At 35.9% G+C, this 17,244-nt stretch overlaps 1 protein-coding gene across 4 annotated transcripts in view; it reads right to left on the minus strand.

Annotated features, from left to right (window-relative positions):
- The window catches only part of ct (homeobox protein, cut), an 82,974-nt gene that overhangs the window by 18,726 nt on the left and 47,004 nt on the right, over nt 1–17,244 (minus strand). For all 4 annotated transcript variants that reach the window (XM_086836644.1, XM_086836642.1, XM_086836643.1 and 1 more), the window contains exon 2: nt 14,223–15,482. In XM_086836644.1, coding sequence (XP_086692770.1) covers nt 14,223–15,482 — 1,260 coding nt within the window. The remainder of the gene's footprint in view (nt 1–14,222; nt 15,483–17,244) is intronic.

Below are 17,244 nucleotides of genomic sequence, written 5' to 3' on the forward strand. Positions count from 1 at the left end.
CAATCCAGACCAAGCCAACCCCTTCTTACCATGTCTTTCCTTGCTTCATTTATCCAAAAAAAAAAATAAAACGAGAATTTTTCGCAGCTTTTCTTAAATAAACGTAATTAGCGCACAAGTTGAGGGTGCCAAAGGGAATGGATTTCCCTCAACTTATATTCAAGAGACACACACACACATGGTGGCAACTGTACTTTCATTGCAAGGCTCTGAAATATTTTTGAGAAATATTTTTTAAACCAGAAAATCAACATAGATTATTATCAGCAAGTAAAAAAAATTGAAAAATATTTTTTAAACCAGAAAATCAACATACAATATTATCACCTAGTAAACCTTGTTTTAAATTAGTTAAAATTAACTTTACAAGTTTTAAATATAGCCAGAAAATCCTCAAAATAAATTCATATATCAAAAGATAGTTTCTAACCCAAAAAGTAATTACTATAAAACCTGATTTTTAATTACAAATTCACCTCTCAAGTAAAGCCTTAAATAAATGCATTTAAACTAAACCTCTTAAGGCAATAAATACCCTGCAAATATTTATATTTATATACACAAAACTTAATTAGTAAAACGTAAATGAAGGTTGAAGTTTTTTGAAGTTTGGCAACAATGCCGCTTGATCCCCTTTTTCGTATGCAAATTAATGCCAGAAAATTTTCAAAGGCGGAGGGACTAAAAAACTGTCATTTCGATTTTTCGGACTTTTCGAGTATTTTACGCCGAAAGCCAACCGAAAAATGAAAGAAATATTAAAACGATAAATCAACTTTTTGGATGAGGACACACACACACAGGGAGAGCAGGAGACAGCAGAAATCATTTTCATTTTCAAGGGTTGCAAAAGTAGAAACTTTCTGCAACTCTTCTGTGGTTGATGAGGCTGCTCCTGTGATGGGTGTGTGAGGTGTGTGTAGAGTGCGTGTGTGTGTGTGTGCAGAGTCCTGGGTGTAGCATCTAACAGCAATCAAACAAACTATAACAAATACTTTCGAACGTTGCGTCTCTCGGGCGGGTGTGTTGCTTGTAAATTATGAAAATTTACATTTTTCCCCAGGACCAAAGCTGGACAAAGGATACTCTAACATAGCATCCCTCACTCGCTGTTTTTTTGGGTAATAATTTTTCCAAAAAAAAATTATGGTAAAGACTGACGGGCTGGCAACCGTGAAGCAAAGGCAAAAGCAAACGATTTGTAATTAACAAAATTGCCAAGCAGCCAAGAGAGAGTCTTACCCTTTTTGCATAACAATTGACAAAAGCAGTCGATACACATATATTTTGTATATATATATTTGTAATATATATAAATATATATATATGTGTATGGAAACAACAATAACAAACACTCGAAGGCAAAAGACATGAAGCGCGTGAGGAGTTTTGGTTAGCAGATGAAGATGGAAGCATAAAATGCCAAAAGGAATTAAGGCAATGCCGCTTGCTGTTGCTGCCTTTCTTGTATGCACTGAGAGAAAATTTAGAGGAGAAAGTAATAATTACAAAAAAAAAATATATATAGAAATATAAACAAATAAAAAAAAAAAAAAGATATTAAAGGTAAAACTTTTGAAGAAGATCCTATGAAACACATCTTAACTATTTCTTTAGTATTTGTGTTGCTTAACTTTAATTGAATCAATTATTAATAAATTAATTATTATTAAATTAATTATTATTAAATTAATTAATTTTATTTCATTTAATAATTTTATTAATTTATTAACTAATTTAATTCTTCGTGTTATTTTTTTATACTCTTTCCGGGTATTATAATTTCAGTCAAAAGCTAAAAACGTAGTGAAGGAATCATTTCCGACCCTATAAATCATATATATTCTTGATCAGCATCAACAGCCGAATCGATCTAGCCATGTCCGAACAAAATTTAATTTTTGTAAAATTTTAAAAAAATTTAAGGCTTAAAATTGTCATAGAAAAAATTGAAAAAATTTCAATTTTTCAAAATTTTAAATGGAGTATGTAGATTTATTAACCTAACAAAAACTAACACAGGACAGTTTTCCCAATTGAAATTAAGGCTTTTTTGACAAAGTTATGCTATTTTTTCAATTCAAATTTCCCTAAAAACTTGATTAAAAATATCTACTTAAATGAGCTCTCATTTCTTTCTCTGCATTTATTCCACATGAGGCCAAGGCAAAGGGTTTTCCTTTTTTCCCTCATGGGGTTGGGGGTGTAAAAAAAGGGTTTAATCAGCGAGCAGCAGCTTCACACACACACAGAGACACCAATCTACAAATACAAATTAACAATAAGCAATCAAAGACACACACCCACACCCCACACACACACACACTCCGAGGAGAAGCTCTTCAGGGCTTGCTTATAAAATAATTCAGCTTGTTTTATTTTTTTTGTTAATGTTTTTTTTTCAGCAGACTTTTTAGGCCCGTCAGCTGCCAATGGCAAAGGCAAAAACCGTCAAAGGAATTAAAATTCATTCGGGCATAAAAATTTTAAAATATATATATGACTGACACAAGGGGGGTGGGGTTTGGGGGGGCGTTGATGGATAGAGATAGCTCACATATATATATATATTTATATATATATAAAAAAGGGGTAACTTTTTGCCAAGGCAGCCCAGAGGCGGAGGCGGAGGCTGTGAAGAAGGAGGCTGACTCTAAAAGGGGGTTGACTCTCTGTTGTTAATTTCCAAAAAGCCAAAAGACAAATGAGTAAAAGGCAACACACTGTTGGCCAAGAGGGGGGGATGGGCAAAAAGAAGCTTCAGCTTCGTCTCAATGTCGTCAACTGTTGTTGTTTTTTTTTTCTATGTTTTATATTCCTTGCTGGATTTTATGTGATAATGCAGAGAGCAAAATAAGGGGCGCATTTTGGTTAATAAAATTAAGAAAAAAAATATTAGAATTAAAATGTAAAGTAATATATTGTCATAATATATATCATATATCATATATCATATATTGTAAATATTTTATATTTGTATATATTATTAGTTTTTTGGGTCTGCCTAATATTAATAATTATAATAATAATAATTATAATATTTAAAATTTAGCAAATAAAATTGTTGAATAGGAGTTCCCAGACTTTCCTTATAAACTTCTTAGAAAAATTTTCTACCTATTGACCTATTTTACCGTCTTAAGTAAATATAAACTATTTAATTCTATAAAGTTTCATAACTTTAAATGAATTTATCTATAATTTTCTTCTACGAGTTAAATATTTTCCCGCCTTTACTTGTTTTATTATATTTCTTTCTTTATCTTTAATTTTCTTCTACCATTTATTTTTTGCTTTCTTTATCTTTAATTTTCTTCTACCATTTATTTTTTTGCTTTCTTTATCTTTAATTTTCTTCTTTAATTTTATTTTCCCGCAGTGTAATATGCCTTTACTTGTTTTATTATTTTGCTTTTGCTGCTGCTTGTCATTGATTTTTGATTGTTTCAAGTGTTTTCTGGCAAAGGAGTAGCTCGCGGGCGATGCGGGACCAAGGATGCTGCATGAAGGTTGGTGTGATAAGGGAACAAGGAGAAGGAGGAGGAGGAGGAATCAAGGAGGAAGGAGGTGGTGAAGAAGGAGGAGGAGGAGAAAGGCAGAGCTCCGCTTTAAAGTCTGCCAAGTGCACCCCAGAGCTTTGACGCCCGGGCCAAGCCAAGGCTTTTGTTTTCTCTGGCTGCATTGCATTTTTTTGCAATGCCCAAGTTGGCAATTTGCAACAAAAGATAAACAAAGAAGTGTAGGAAAAATAATACGAAAAATAAAAAAGAAAACAAAAACAGTAAAAACAAAAAAGAAAGCAACGTAAAATAAAAGCGGAGAAAAGAGGAAACAAACATACAAAGTTGAAACAAAGACATAAGCATGAAAGAGGTCACATATGGAAGTCCCTTTTAAATGATATAATAATAATAATAATATGGTGCTATTTAACTTTTAAATTATTACAGTTTTTATTTAAATTTAAATTGCTATTCTTGGGAATTTAAAAACCAAGCCTTGATACTTGAAAATAAAACTATTTCTAGTTTCTGACTTAATAACCTTTTAGGTATTTTAATTTTAGTCAGAAGCTTGTTTCGATATGAAGAAAGCATTTCCGACCCTATAAATCATATATATTCTTGATCAGCATTAACAGCCGAATCAATCTAGCTATAAATAAGAAAATTTTAAATTTTTCAAAAAATTTATAATTTTTTCATCTTAAATTTTGTCATAAAAAATGGATGAAAAATTGAATTTTTTTAAATGTTAAATTTAGTATGCAGATTTATTAACCTAATAAAAACTAGCATAGGACAGCTTTCCAAATTAAAATTAATGCATTTTTGGCTTAGTTATGAATTTTTTAAATTTTGATCTTCCGAAAAATGTTCATATAAAAATTGTAATATATATTCATCAAAAAACCCGAATATTTTAAAGTTAGTTATGATTGATTTCCAATTATAATCTATAATTGAATAAAAAAATTTAAATATATAAACTTCGGCTTCCAGCTGTTAGTTTCCTTTCTTATTTACTATTTATTATATTATATTTTATAGATTTGTAACCCTTTGTTCACTTGGTATCTTTCATATTTCCTATAATAATAAAACACCTAAAATTGCTTATTTAACCCACTTATACCCTCAATCAATAGTCGAATTCCGTTTACCTATTCATTCTTTCATTGATTTCTTCATTTTTTCAGTAATTCCTTCCTACATTCATTCATTCATTCATTCCTTCCCTTATTCATTCTCCTCACTGACAGACAATTCATCAACTTAAAGACCTCAAATCGCAGGTAATTTCGCCAGAATTTTTGCATTATTTGTCAATTGCTGCGGGCCATTTAAGAGGGGGGGAAAAACGAGAAGTGGAAAAGGGGTTGGAAAATTTGAAAAGCTAGAGGGAGAGAGGGAGGGAGGTGAGGAGGAGGGAGGAGGGAGGAGAATGGAGCACCGGAGAGGAGCAATTTACAACAATTCAAAGGCATAAATCAAACATTTTGCAAGTTGAAGTTTTGGGGCAGCACGAAGGAAAATGTGGCGGGCGGGGGAAAAACGTTTTTTTTTTTTTGTCAGTTAGTCAGTCAAACAGTCATTCAGTCATTCAGTCATTACGCACACACGCACACACACACAGAGTTATTGAATTGATTCGCGGGGGGGTAAGGGTTATTTCTGAGGGGGGTTTTGTTGTGCTCTGCCCCCTTGGGGCACGCAATTCACAACTCGTTCTTTGGTTTTCCTTCGAGTCTTCCCCCATCTCTCCCTCTCTCTCTCTCTCTCTCTGTCTGCTGTTGTCTCCCTCTAGCTGTTGTTGTATTTTTTGGATTATAAAGTTTTGTAATTAAAATTTGACAGCTTTACAATTCCCAGGATTCCCTCCTCACCCCCCCAATCACTCAAAAGTGTGGAAATCTTGCCTACCCCCGCGAGTATTTTCTTATTAGAATTTTACAATTTTACAATTTTCGATTTATGTTTCGATTTTATTGTCTAGAATTTTGTGCGTGAAGGGAAGCAGCAACCCTTCCATATATATATATATATCTATTTGTATATTTTCCCCCTAACCCCTTTTGTTTCTAATTCGTTAAACTTTTGCTTAATAATTGTCTGGCTCTCTCATCCTTTAGCAAAAAATAAATAACAGAGAACCTGGCAAATTTTATTTCACATTTTTTTGTTTTACGTTTGTGTCATGTGTTTTATGTTTTATGTTTTTCATTTATATATATTTTTACCCAACAGATAAGCACTCGACTCCGGGGCAGAGCCCAGTCACATGTCTAATCCCTTTGCTTATTGATATGATATCTGCACAGCCCACAGAAAAATTGCTGAAAAATACAAAACAAAAAAACATACCCAGAAAAAGAGAAACAATAAAAAAAAAAAGGTTATTTTTATATATGTATATATTGCGGGTTCTTTTCGGCCAGGGCTTCCTTCTCTTTCATAATCAAAAAACGTTAAAATCATAGTCTAGACAATAATTTATGAGTCCCGGGCAGATTCAGAATCAGATCCAGAGATTCGGCCCCTTAACCCCTTTCACCGGGCGAATGCCAATCAACATCTCTCGAGCAAACATTCGTAAGGCTCGAACGGAAAGTCCTCGCGTCCTGTCTGATGATGATGATCCTGCCCCAGCTTCGGCCTCAGTTACTCCTGCTGGTCTGTCATTGTTTTCCCAGTGCCTCTTTGCCTTTTGTGTGTGTATGCATTTTTTTTTAGCTTTTTGTTTTATAAAAATATGAAATTTTTTTTCGACTGCGAGTTTGGCAGTTTCTAATGGTTTCAACTTCCTTCCGCTTGCCGTTGTCCTTTTTGCCAGCTTTATATATCAGCTTTATTGGACGGGGGGGTTAAAGTCAGGTATCTCATCGCATTGAGCTTTACACTGCAAGTTCTGCAAAGAAACTTGACTAAAATGAATGATTTTCTAGAGCTGGGGCAGACACTAATTTGATTTGGACATCAGCGTCAACTTCTAATTGAATTCCGGCCCCATCATCATCATCATTGGAGGGCTGTGTCTGTGCATCGATTAACTTCGCCTTCGTTTTCAGTTTCCACCGAAAACTCAATCTTCGTTTGATGACAATTTCATTTCTATTAAATGCCACTGGAAATGCATAAAAAAAAGGCCCCAAGCCTATGAATTTTCCCCCCTTTTTTCAGGAAACTTAGCAAAAAATAAAGAGAGAGAGAGAGAGATAAAAAAAGATATGGCCAGCTTATTTTAATTACCCTTGGAGGAGGAGGAGGGTTAAGTTTTTGGGTTAGAGCAAACAGTGGGTTAATGTTGACAAAGAAGAAATAGAAACGAAAAAGTATGAGAACTAGTAACGAGTAACGAGGAGGTTGTAGACAGTATATAGTAACGAGTAACTTGTAACTAGTTACTAAAAAAATACTAGTCACTAAAAACTAGGAAACAGCAACTAGTAACGAGTCTTGCAATTGCTAACGAATAAGAAACTAAGAAACTAGTAACTTATAACTAGTAACTAGTAACGTGTAATTAAGAACTAGTAATTAGTTATTCATTATTTAAATTAATTTAACATTCATGTATATTCCACCCCTTTAAAATGTCATATAAATTATATATTATATGTCACAAGATATATTAACTAGTAACTTGTAACTAAGACCTAGTAATTAGTTATTCGTTATTTAAATTAATTTAAAATCCCACATAAATGAATAGTAAAACCTGTAACAATAATTTGTATTCCTCAAAGAAGAATTTAATTATTAACAAAATACACAAAAAATGAGACAAATAAGAAAAGCCAACCCGGAAAAGCGAGTGTTACTAATTTGTGTGAGCTGATGCTTCTGCTTCTGCTTCTGCTGTTTGTGTGTGGGGCTAAAGCATTTAAAATTAACCCCACCACGCCCACTGTGCGTCTGCGGTCGCATTTTGACCGAGCCACGGCAATTATTTTGACGACGCTTAATTTGCGTTGAGTTGGAGATTTCTCGGATGCGGATGATGATGATGGCGATGACGAAAACGAAAGCGTCGGAGACGGAGACGGAGACGGAGACGATGGCGTTGAAGATATACTATATAGATTCTATATAGATGATGAGGAGTGTAGAGACGTCGCGACGTTGCGGTTAACTTGCATCAAAATTGAAGCGACAGCATGGCAAACTAATTAAAGTCCCGGCCATTTACCGCGCCCCTCCCGAAAAAAAATTGAACGATTTTTACGCTTAGCCTTTTTTAATTGTCCAAATTTTTTAAGAGGGGGGACAAGAAGACCTTAAGACCTGCGTTTGATGGCACAAAAAAAAAACGAGAAGGAAAAAAACTTAAATGCAGACATATTTAACTAAAGGTTTTCCCTCGCATTTTATGGCATTTCATCAGGGTGTTTTTTAATTTGAAATCAATGATCTAGTTAATTGCTGGGCTTCCTTTTTTTTTGTGGGGGAGAATTTAAATAAGGAGAAAACCGAAGCAGACTTTTAAGGATATTTTTGTAAAGGTAAAAAATATATATTAAAGCTAGCTTCCTCTATTCCCACCTCTTTCTTTCTTCAAAGTAATGTGACTTTTTAATAAAAATTCAATTGTCTTGTTTTGCTGATTAAATCGCTTCAAGAGCGTATTTTATTTTTTTGTTTCAGAGTTTTCTTCTTGGCTAATCTATCATAATAATCGTTGTGGACTGTCACACGTACAAACAACGTCGAAGGTTAGCAAACAAAAACGCCAACGGAGGCTAATCAAACATCAGCAACACCGACTTTAGCCATGACTGCTAAAAAAACTACAAAAAATATATATATATTTATATTTACATATATAGAAAAAAAAACCAAGAAGTATCTCTGTACGAGTGTATCGCAATATCTGCAAGATAATAAATTCAAATGCAAACTTAATTAATTGCCGGGCAGCAACACACATTTCTCAGCTTCAGATTCAACTCAATTTAATGGCAAATTAATAAAAAAAAAAAAGAAGATAGATATACTAAATATATATAGAAATGCAATTTGATTTATCGACACATTCGTCGTCTCCGGCAGCTCCTTTTGCTAATTGAAATGCTAAATTTCCGTTCATGCCTGTAATTGAGTTCCCTCAGAGGTGCGATGTGGAATCGAAATTGACAATTTTCAAATTGCCAGAAAGTGTGTGCACTACATATACATATATCTATATAGTATATATATATATATATCCGAAATTGATGGCTACAAGACTTTGGGCCAAGACTTGGCAGATTTTTCATTTAGAGCAGAGCCCACCTACTCTTTGCCGATTATTTGTTGGCCATAAATCAGGCGGATTTTAGGTTTTCCTTCGTAATATATTTTTTTTTTTGCTATGCCAATTGCATTTTCGACTTGTCACCATTTTAATGGCCTCCAATTAGATGGTAGCCATGTGCATGTTCATTATTTCTCATTCGATTTTTTCGCTTAATGAGGTACAGGAAAAGTACCTATGAAAATAAAGCCTTAGCAAAAATAATAGTTATTGAAAGACATAATAGAAAACTAATGTGACCAGGCTGTAACCAGTGTGACCTTGCGTTTTATTGATTACCAGTAAGGTCACACTCCATTTCAAGAAATCAATGCAAATTTGAAACCAAAACTCTGTTGGATTCCAATTCTTTATAGAATTTTCCCCATTTCGAAAAAAAGTGCCAACATCAGCCTTAATCTAGGCATTTATGACTGATGCAACAGGCACAACAACAACAACTATAACTACAACTATGACTATACTACGAATGAATTTAAATTCCAAATTGAACTGAACTAGCTCACGCAACAACAAAAGCCACTGGCGAACGAAAATAAGGAAATAATCAATTTAAAAAAATCAAAATCACACATTTACCCATTTCGAGAGCAAACAACAAAGCTATACTAAGCAGAAGCAGAAGCAGAAGCAGAAAAGCAGAAGCAGAAGCAGCAAAGCACAAGCAACAATCAGTCTGTACGAGCCAGAGACAGAGAGGCACAGATAGCCATATAATCTATGGCTGGACTGCTCTCGCCGATCAGAATCCATATGCGATAAATAAATTGAATTTATCCGCAATTGGTGGATGACTAGGGGATGTGTGTGGGTGTGTGGGTTTTGTGTGTATATTTTGTAGTTGTTTTTTTTTTTTTTTTTTTTTTGTTCACTTTAAGCAGCAATACAAATAGCAACGATACGATGATAAGCACGACAGACCAGAGAGTCAGCAATCATTGCAGGCTTGTCCTAACTAAGCTCAATGTCTCCAGCGATATATACTATATATATATTGTATATATAGTTCAGATCTGAGTGGTATTTGTGTGTGCTGATTGATTTGAATTGAATAATTGCAATTGTGCGGCATTATTATTATTATTATTATTTGTAGTATTTGTCCAGACGAAAAACCCCTACTAAATTTTCCATAAATTCTCACCCGACGTCGTCTCATTATTATTATTATTTGCTTTAATCCAGACTTTTCAACGGCACCGAGTCAAACTTTTGCTTCGATTGGCATAACTTATACTAAATTCGAATAATCGCCAATAAATTTTTTTTGGCTCCCCATCATCATCATCATCAGCGGCGGCAAAATAAACAAATTTTTAATCATAATGAGATTCAAATTAATAGCAAAAAAATCTAAAATAATTGAAGCTCTTTAAGATTACGAAAGCAATAAACTGATAGAGAGAGAGCGAGAGTGTCATTGGGAATCGATCTTTACTTTACTTTATTTCTCACATTGTTTAAACAGTTGATTTTAATTTTAGAAGCGAAACGGTTTCTGCGTTAGATGGATTTTCCACTCGATTTGCATTTAAAAATAACACTTTAAGCCCATTGTCTTTTGTCGTGGAGCGTGTATCTAAATATTTGATTTGAAATATATAGCATATAGCATATATAACCCTTTCATAATTCAAGTTTCTGCCGGGTTTTGCCTCTGACGCAGATCGGTTTCGGTGGGTCCAATTCCCCAATTAAAAAGTCGAGCATTAATGCTATTAAATTTTGGCTTTGGCACCCAAGTCACGCGATGATAAGCCTAAATCGAATAATTATGATTATTATTATTATGATTCCATCCATTCAACCATCCATCCATCCATCCATCCATCCATCTATACATCTATACATCTATCAGTGAGCTCAGAGAGGGAGGAGATGCGGGTGCTCAATAATCGGTTCCCTTATCATCGGAAAAGGTTTCCAAAATTAAACTCAATATTATGTTTGCTGATATTATAAATATATATATATGTATAAAGAGCTAAGTAAATTATTATTAGAATTACCATTTAAAAAAAAAAAAGTCTATTAAATTAGAAGAATTTAATTGTAAACATTCCCATATCGTTGAAACTTATCAATGAATTTCCCCCTAATGACTCGTAAATGTATGTGGCTGCTAATCAGATATATTCGAATATATATAAAACTATATAAATATATATATTTCTTTTTTTCTGTGGTCTCTAGTGTTAGGATAAACAACTAAATCTAGCCGCAAAACAAAGGTCATAAAAAAATTGATTTGGTTTGTGTGTGTGTGGTTTTTTTTTTTGTATTTTTTGTTCGTTGTTTATGCACAAATATGTGGAAATGTGTCGATAAAGAAATTCTATAAATATATATACAGACGATATATATATATTTTCCGGTGGATAAAAAAACCCAAATCGAGTTGACTTTTGTTATTTAATAAATACATTGTGGTTTGTTTTTGTTTGTGGCGTGATAAAAAACTACAAAAATAAGCAATGAAACGTGTCGTTTTGTTTGAGAAGAGAGGTTGCCTAGTATTAGTAACAAAAAATAATAATAATAAAAGCAAAATCGAAGCGGAAGCTGCTCTATATAGCTTGGCTGCTGGCTGCTAATTTGTTGTTCATTTGTTTGCGCTGTCAAGAAGCGTTTAATTTTTGCTTTCTTTTCGATTATTTCTTTTCGTTTTTATTTGCATGTTGTTGTTAATTTTTTCCCATTTTTTTTTTTTTTTGTGCTGTATTGCGTTTTATTTTTGGAAATGCGACGGCCCAAAGCACTTTGTCTATAAAAATGCACTTCTGCGAAAAAATAAACACATGCCTCATAGCCAAAACAAACGCACAAAACTGGCGGCTAGAGCTGTTGCACTCTGGATTCTAACAACAAACAACTGTTGCAATTCCATTTAACATGATTTCTGGGCAACGAATCTTTCAAATCTACAGAGGGCCCTCGAAATATTAGCAACAGATTTGTTATTGTACTTATTAAACAAAAGAAATGTGTATACTTTTGCATAAAGTGCAAGGGTAAGTCTCATACTCTCATATTATTCATATTTTCATACTTAGATTGCATTATAAAGCAGCAAGGTCACACTGGCTTTGACTTTCCCTAGGCTGACCACACTGTAATTTCGTTTTTTCTTCTTTATGGCACTGCCGCTGCTCATATTCCTGTCGATCATCTTTGGCTGCTGTCCCGAGAGGACAACTCAGAAAATATTGTCGCATATTTATGAACATGTGTAACAGATAAATCTGAATCTACACACGCACAACCAGTGGCAAACAGCAGCGGGGGGAGCACAAACACATAAGTGATTTAGTTGTCAGGCGAGTGCATTTATCACAGCTGTTTTTTTTTTTGGGGGGGGACAGGGAGGAGGGGTTGGCTTTGCCAGGGCGCCAGTAATCAAACTAATGAGCTTGGTCTTGGGTGGTGGCAAAAATAGCTTTTAATGGATTTCAAATAATGACAAAAAAAAAAAAATGGGGAAAAAATACTCCATTTAACACCATATATATACCCCCTCTAACTACTCCACTGCTTAGGTGGTGAAGTGAAGTGATAAAACATTAAAGAAATGCGCTTGCTTCGCCTTCTTGCAACACCTTGGGGGTTGCTAATGGAGGAAGCTGCTGCACTTAATGGCAAATGATAATGATTGATGCTGAAATGCAAGGGAAATATGCTATGCATTCAACATCTTCACAAAAAGCCACACGAGAAGCACTTGGGAGTAGCAAGTCAAAGAGCTTTAGCTTCTATATCATTCTTTAGGGTTGATGTCTGGGCGATAAGCAATCATTCAATGCGGTTTCAAATATATAAAACAAAAGCAAAAAATCATTTTGGGGGGGGAGTTTATATCTTGCTTCTAGCATTTAAAAAGATTAAAAAGGTTTTGTATCTCTGAGATATTGTGTTTTAAAAATGCTTATAAACCAAAAACAATCTTGTAATATATATATTACAATAATTATCAATCTATACCCTCTTAATATCTGTATCTAAATCCCTCCCCCTCAAGTTTTTGAGTTATTTTAGGCAAATTTGATCCCTTGGAAAACCCCTTTAACCCATCATTCCTCTGGTGCTGTGTAAACAACAAAGGCATTCAACAAATTTGTAGGCGTAAAAATTGTCTTGTCAATATTTTAATGATATCACTTTACACCCCCCGTTTAGTCCTTGTCCTTGTCCTTGTCTGTGGCACAAAAAATAAAAAAGTTTCCCTTCAACTTTTTTGTGTTCCCTTGTTGTTGTCCCCAGGAAAAAGGCTGGAAATTTCCCCCCTATACATATATTTTCCTTCTTTTTTTCCGAATTTTTTTCCCGCTATCCCTTTTGGCTGCTGTCTTGGGCGTGTAAAGAAGAAGTCAAAAGTCCCGCCGCTCATTTGTTTGCCTTGTTTCCCTTTTTTTTTTTTTCCTTTTCGGTCGGTCTCGGTTTCTCGCTCTCGTACTCGGGCAACATTTTTTCTGTTTGGCTAGAAAATTACAAGAAAAGTGCCCGGAAAAGTGGGTGGTGGTGTTCAGGGGGGGCGGTTTGTTTATTTGTGCAAGTGTTTTCTCAATTGTGCGTACTGGCCAGGAGGAGGGAGATGGCCGAGAAGTGGCGAGAATCTGTAGACGGAGGTCGGTCCTCGGTCAGTCGTGCGTCGCCGTCTGCGGTTGGAATTTAGCTCCTGCTCTTTTACTTGGATTTTTCCCCGAGTTTTCTCGACTTTCCCCAACACCAACACACACACACACACTCGCAGCATTCCAGCGGCGACGTTTGTCTAATCTTAACGGTTTTACATTTCATTGCGCCGGGTAATTGTCCTTCAGTGGGTTGGGTTTTCCTCTTTGGTTTCGGCTGCAATCCCCTTTTTTTTCTGAGGGATATTCGACCTTAGTCCGCTACAGTTTATTAAATTAAAAAGTCACTTAAAGTCGGGGGAGAACTTTTATTTTTTTGTTACTCCTTTTTTTTGTAACATTTTTGTGGTGTTTGAAGTCCGAAAAAGGGGTTGCGAGTTTGCTTAATGTGAGGATTAAAGAGTGCCCATTAGGCTAAAGGATATTTTACTTAGAGCTGATTGGTATGCTAACCGAAAATGCTTGCTTTAAGCTCCTAACCATTGGCTAACTAACTCCAAATTAGCTTTACTTTTCAACAACACTTTAAAAAAATGTTATAACAAGAAAGAAATACGATTGCAATTAATTCCTGGTTATCAAAATGCATTTCATTCATCAGGTAATATTTTTTGGGGGCCAAAGGGGCGTACACACTATCACCATAGAAGTGAACATCGGGGAGGCCGCGCACAGACTGAGGGCCGTGAGAAAGCAATGCCTCTATTTATACCCTCCGAGCAAAGAGAAGAGCAGAGAAAGTGAGAATGAGAGCAAGAGAGAGAGAGTAATCTACACTTAACTTAAACACACTCAACTTACCTCTTTATCTTTGGCAGCTAATAGGACAGCTGGCTGGCCGTTGTTGTTGTTATTGTTCTTCTTCTTGCGCTTCTCGCTGTTGCCACTGCTGCTGTTGTTGTTGTTGGTGTTGTTGGTATTGTTGTTATTGGTATTGCTGTTGTTGTTGTTATTATTATTGGTATTGGTATTGCTGGTGGCTGTGTTGCTGGTTGTTGTTGTTGTATTATTGTTGTTGTTGTTATTGCTAGTTGTGGTGGTATTGGTATTGTTGTTATTGGCGCAATCATCATCCTCGGCACTATTGGCAGCCACAACAGCAACTTGTTGCTCATTGTTGGTATTACTTTCATTGTTGTTGTTGTTGTTGGTGTTCTTTCGACTACAACTATTATTGCTATTATCGGTTGTTGTTGTTGTTGTGGTTACATTTAAACTAGCCTCCTCCTTGATGTTGTCCTCTAAAAGTTCCAACGCCTGCGTTGTCGCACTTGGCTCAGTTCTGGTCTCGGTCTCCATATCATCTGGATTCGATTGCATCGATGCATTCTCCTCCTCCTCATCCTCATCATCATCGCCAGCATCATCCTGCTCTGGCTCATGCTCCTGCTCAGGCTCTTGAGCCAGATCATCCTCCTCCTCTTCCTCCTCATCATCCTCGTCCTCATCCTCGTCCAGCTGCAGATCCTGATGACTGTTATTGCTGCTGGCCATGGTCTCATTGGTTATCGACTGATCGACCGTTGCCGCTGTTGCTGTTGCACCTGCAGCGTTTGCTGCTGCTGCTGCTGTTGCTGCTGCTGCTGCTGCTGCAACATCGGTGACCGGTGAGTGGAGTGGTGATTGCTGCTGTTGCTGCTGTTGCAAGGCCGCCGCTGCTGCCGCTGCAGCCGCCTCCATCATCATCTGCTGGGCGTGGCTGAAAAAGAGCTTCGGATTGAGGCAGGCGCCGCTGACGACGCCGCCGCTCTGCTGCAACTGCAACTGTTGCTGCTGCTGCTGCTGCAGCTCGGTGCTGAGCAGCGGCGGCGAGGGCGACGGCGTATTTGTATTTGCGAGCAGATTGCTGCCGTTCTGCTGCTGCAGCGTTAGAGCCGCTGCAACGATGGAGCTATTCAGCTGCTGCTGCTCCTCCTCGTTATCTGTGATTGCTCCTGTTGCTGCTGCAACTGCTGCCGCTGCTGCTGCTGCACCTGTGTCGCTGTTATCGCTGTTATCGCTATTGCCGGTGGATAGCTGCTCTTTGAGTGTGTTCACTTCCTTCTCGGCCTGGGTAGCGCGCTATAATAAATAAATATCACGAAAAATAGGTAAGGATTAATTTTAATTTTTAAGTTACATTTAAATTCAATTTGAATATATAAATATAGTAATAAATACCAGTAAGTAATAAGTACCAAAGAATCAACTTTCTAGCTTATATTTTGCAGGTTTTACATTGAATTATTGGATACTAAGCATTATGACACTGTGTGCTAAGAGGAGTATGGTTACACTTAATATATATTTTTTTTTTAATATGGCTTAAACTACTGGTAAATATTAATTTCAATGTAAAATATTTCAGTTATAAATGTCCTAAAATTATTATTTATTATTATAGTATTATTTATTGGTAATTATAGCACTATGACACTGTATGCTAAGGAGAGTATGGTTACATTTAATATATAATTTTTTTTAATAAAGCGTATACTACTGGTAAATATTATTTTCAATGTAAAATAATGCAGTTATAAAAGTCCTTATATAATTATTTATTATTATAGTATTATTTATTTTACTATATTATATGAAATTATGATTATAATATAAAATTAAATCATATTATATGATATAATAATTATATATATAAATATGTATACAAATATATATATTTAAGGGGCCATCTCCCATATTCCCCTCTTTAAAAATTCGTTTAACGTCAGCCACATATGTTGCAAAAAGTTTGGGGCACCAAAGCCAACTATCGACCCTCATTAATTTTACTTTTAAAGTCATTACGGGTTAAATTTAGACAAATTAATACGTTGCAAAAACTTTTGTTGGCCGACAACGACAACAGCAGCAGTAGCACCAAACCCGGGTTCTGTCGGAAGGCTTAAAAAACATTCCAGAGTCCCGGAGTCCGGGACTTCCCCCCGCTCGGTCTGCATTAGCAACCGGCACAAAAAACAACACACACCGAGAGTGGGGAACAAATTTATAGTTTATCGTTCGTATCGATAAGCCTTGACTTGAAAATGTTTGCCTGCTATTAGTGCTGACCTTCAAGGGGTGGGGGTGTGGCGCGATGGGTGGTTTTCCACCCGGAATCAAATGCCAAATGAGAAATTAAAACAACAAAACACAGCCAGGAAGAAGGTTACAAAAATATGCGGTGCAAACTTTTTTGGCAAATTAGTCTGGGATTCCAGACTGAACGACAGAGAGAGAGAGAGTGAGCCAAGTTTTAAGGCTTCCTCCTAAGCCCGAAATGGCAATGACTTTTCCTAGGTCCCTGGTCCCGGGGCCCTTTTCTCGGATTCGATTTTCTGTTGATTTGTACTTGTTTCGGTTTTCGGTTTTCGGTTTTTGGGCATTTTCTGTGCAATTTTATTTGTATAAATACCGGAAGGCTAGGCAAAAAAAGGGGCAGGACGCCCAAGGAGGATCCTTCAAGGGGGCGTTGCAGGCAATAAAGAACTTTGGAAATTAGTCGATTTGGCTCTGCCAAAAACTATTGGTGGTTGGGAACTTAAGCCCTTGGCCATATCGAAGTATCGAAGGAAGTGGCTAAAAACCCAGTCTCCTCCTTGTTTTTTTTTTGTTGGAGAACTTAAGCAGGAAGTCGTTTACAGAAGGGGGGTTGAGAAAAAGGCGATATTAAAGCGCTTTATCTGGAAGAAAAACCAACGAACAACATTTCCTTAATGACAAAATACATACCCAGAAATAAATGTATATTCTATGCGCTATTGCTGAAAGCAAATCATTTTTCCTTGGCCCCGCCAGGCATATTTGTCAACATCATCGTTCTCATTACGATGGGATTGAGGTAGGG

The sequence above is a fragment of the Drosophila serrata genome, unplaced genomic scaffold (assembly GCF_035046125.1).
Source record: "Drosophila serrata isolate PLE 108 unplaced genomic scaffold, ASM3504612v1 contig_292, whole genome shotgun sequence".
NCBI lineage: Eukaryota > Metazoa > Arthropoda > Insecta > Diptera > Drosophilidae > Drosophila > Drosophila serrata.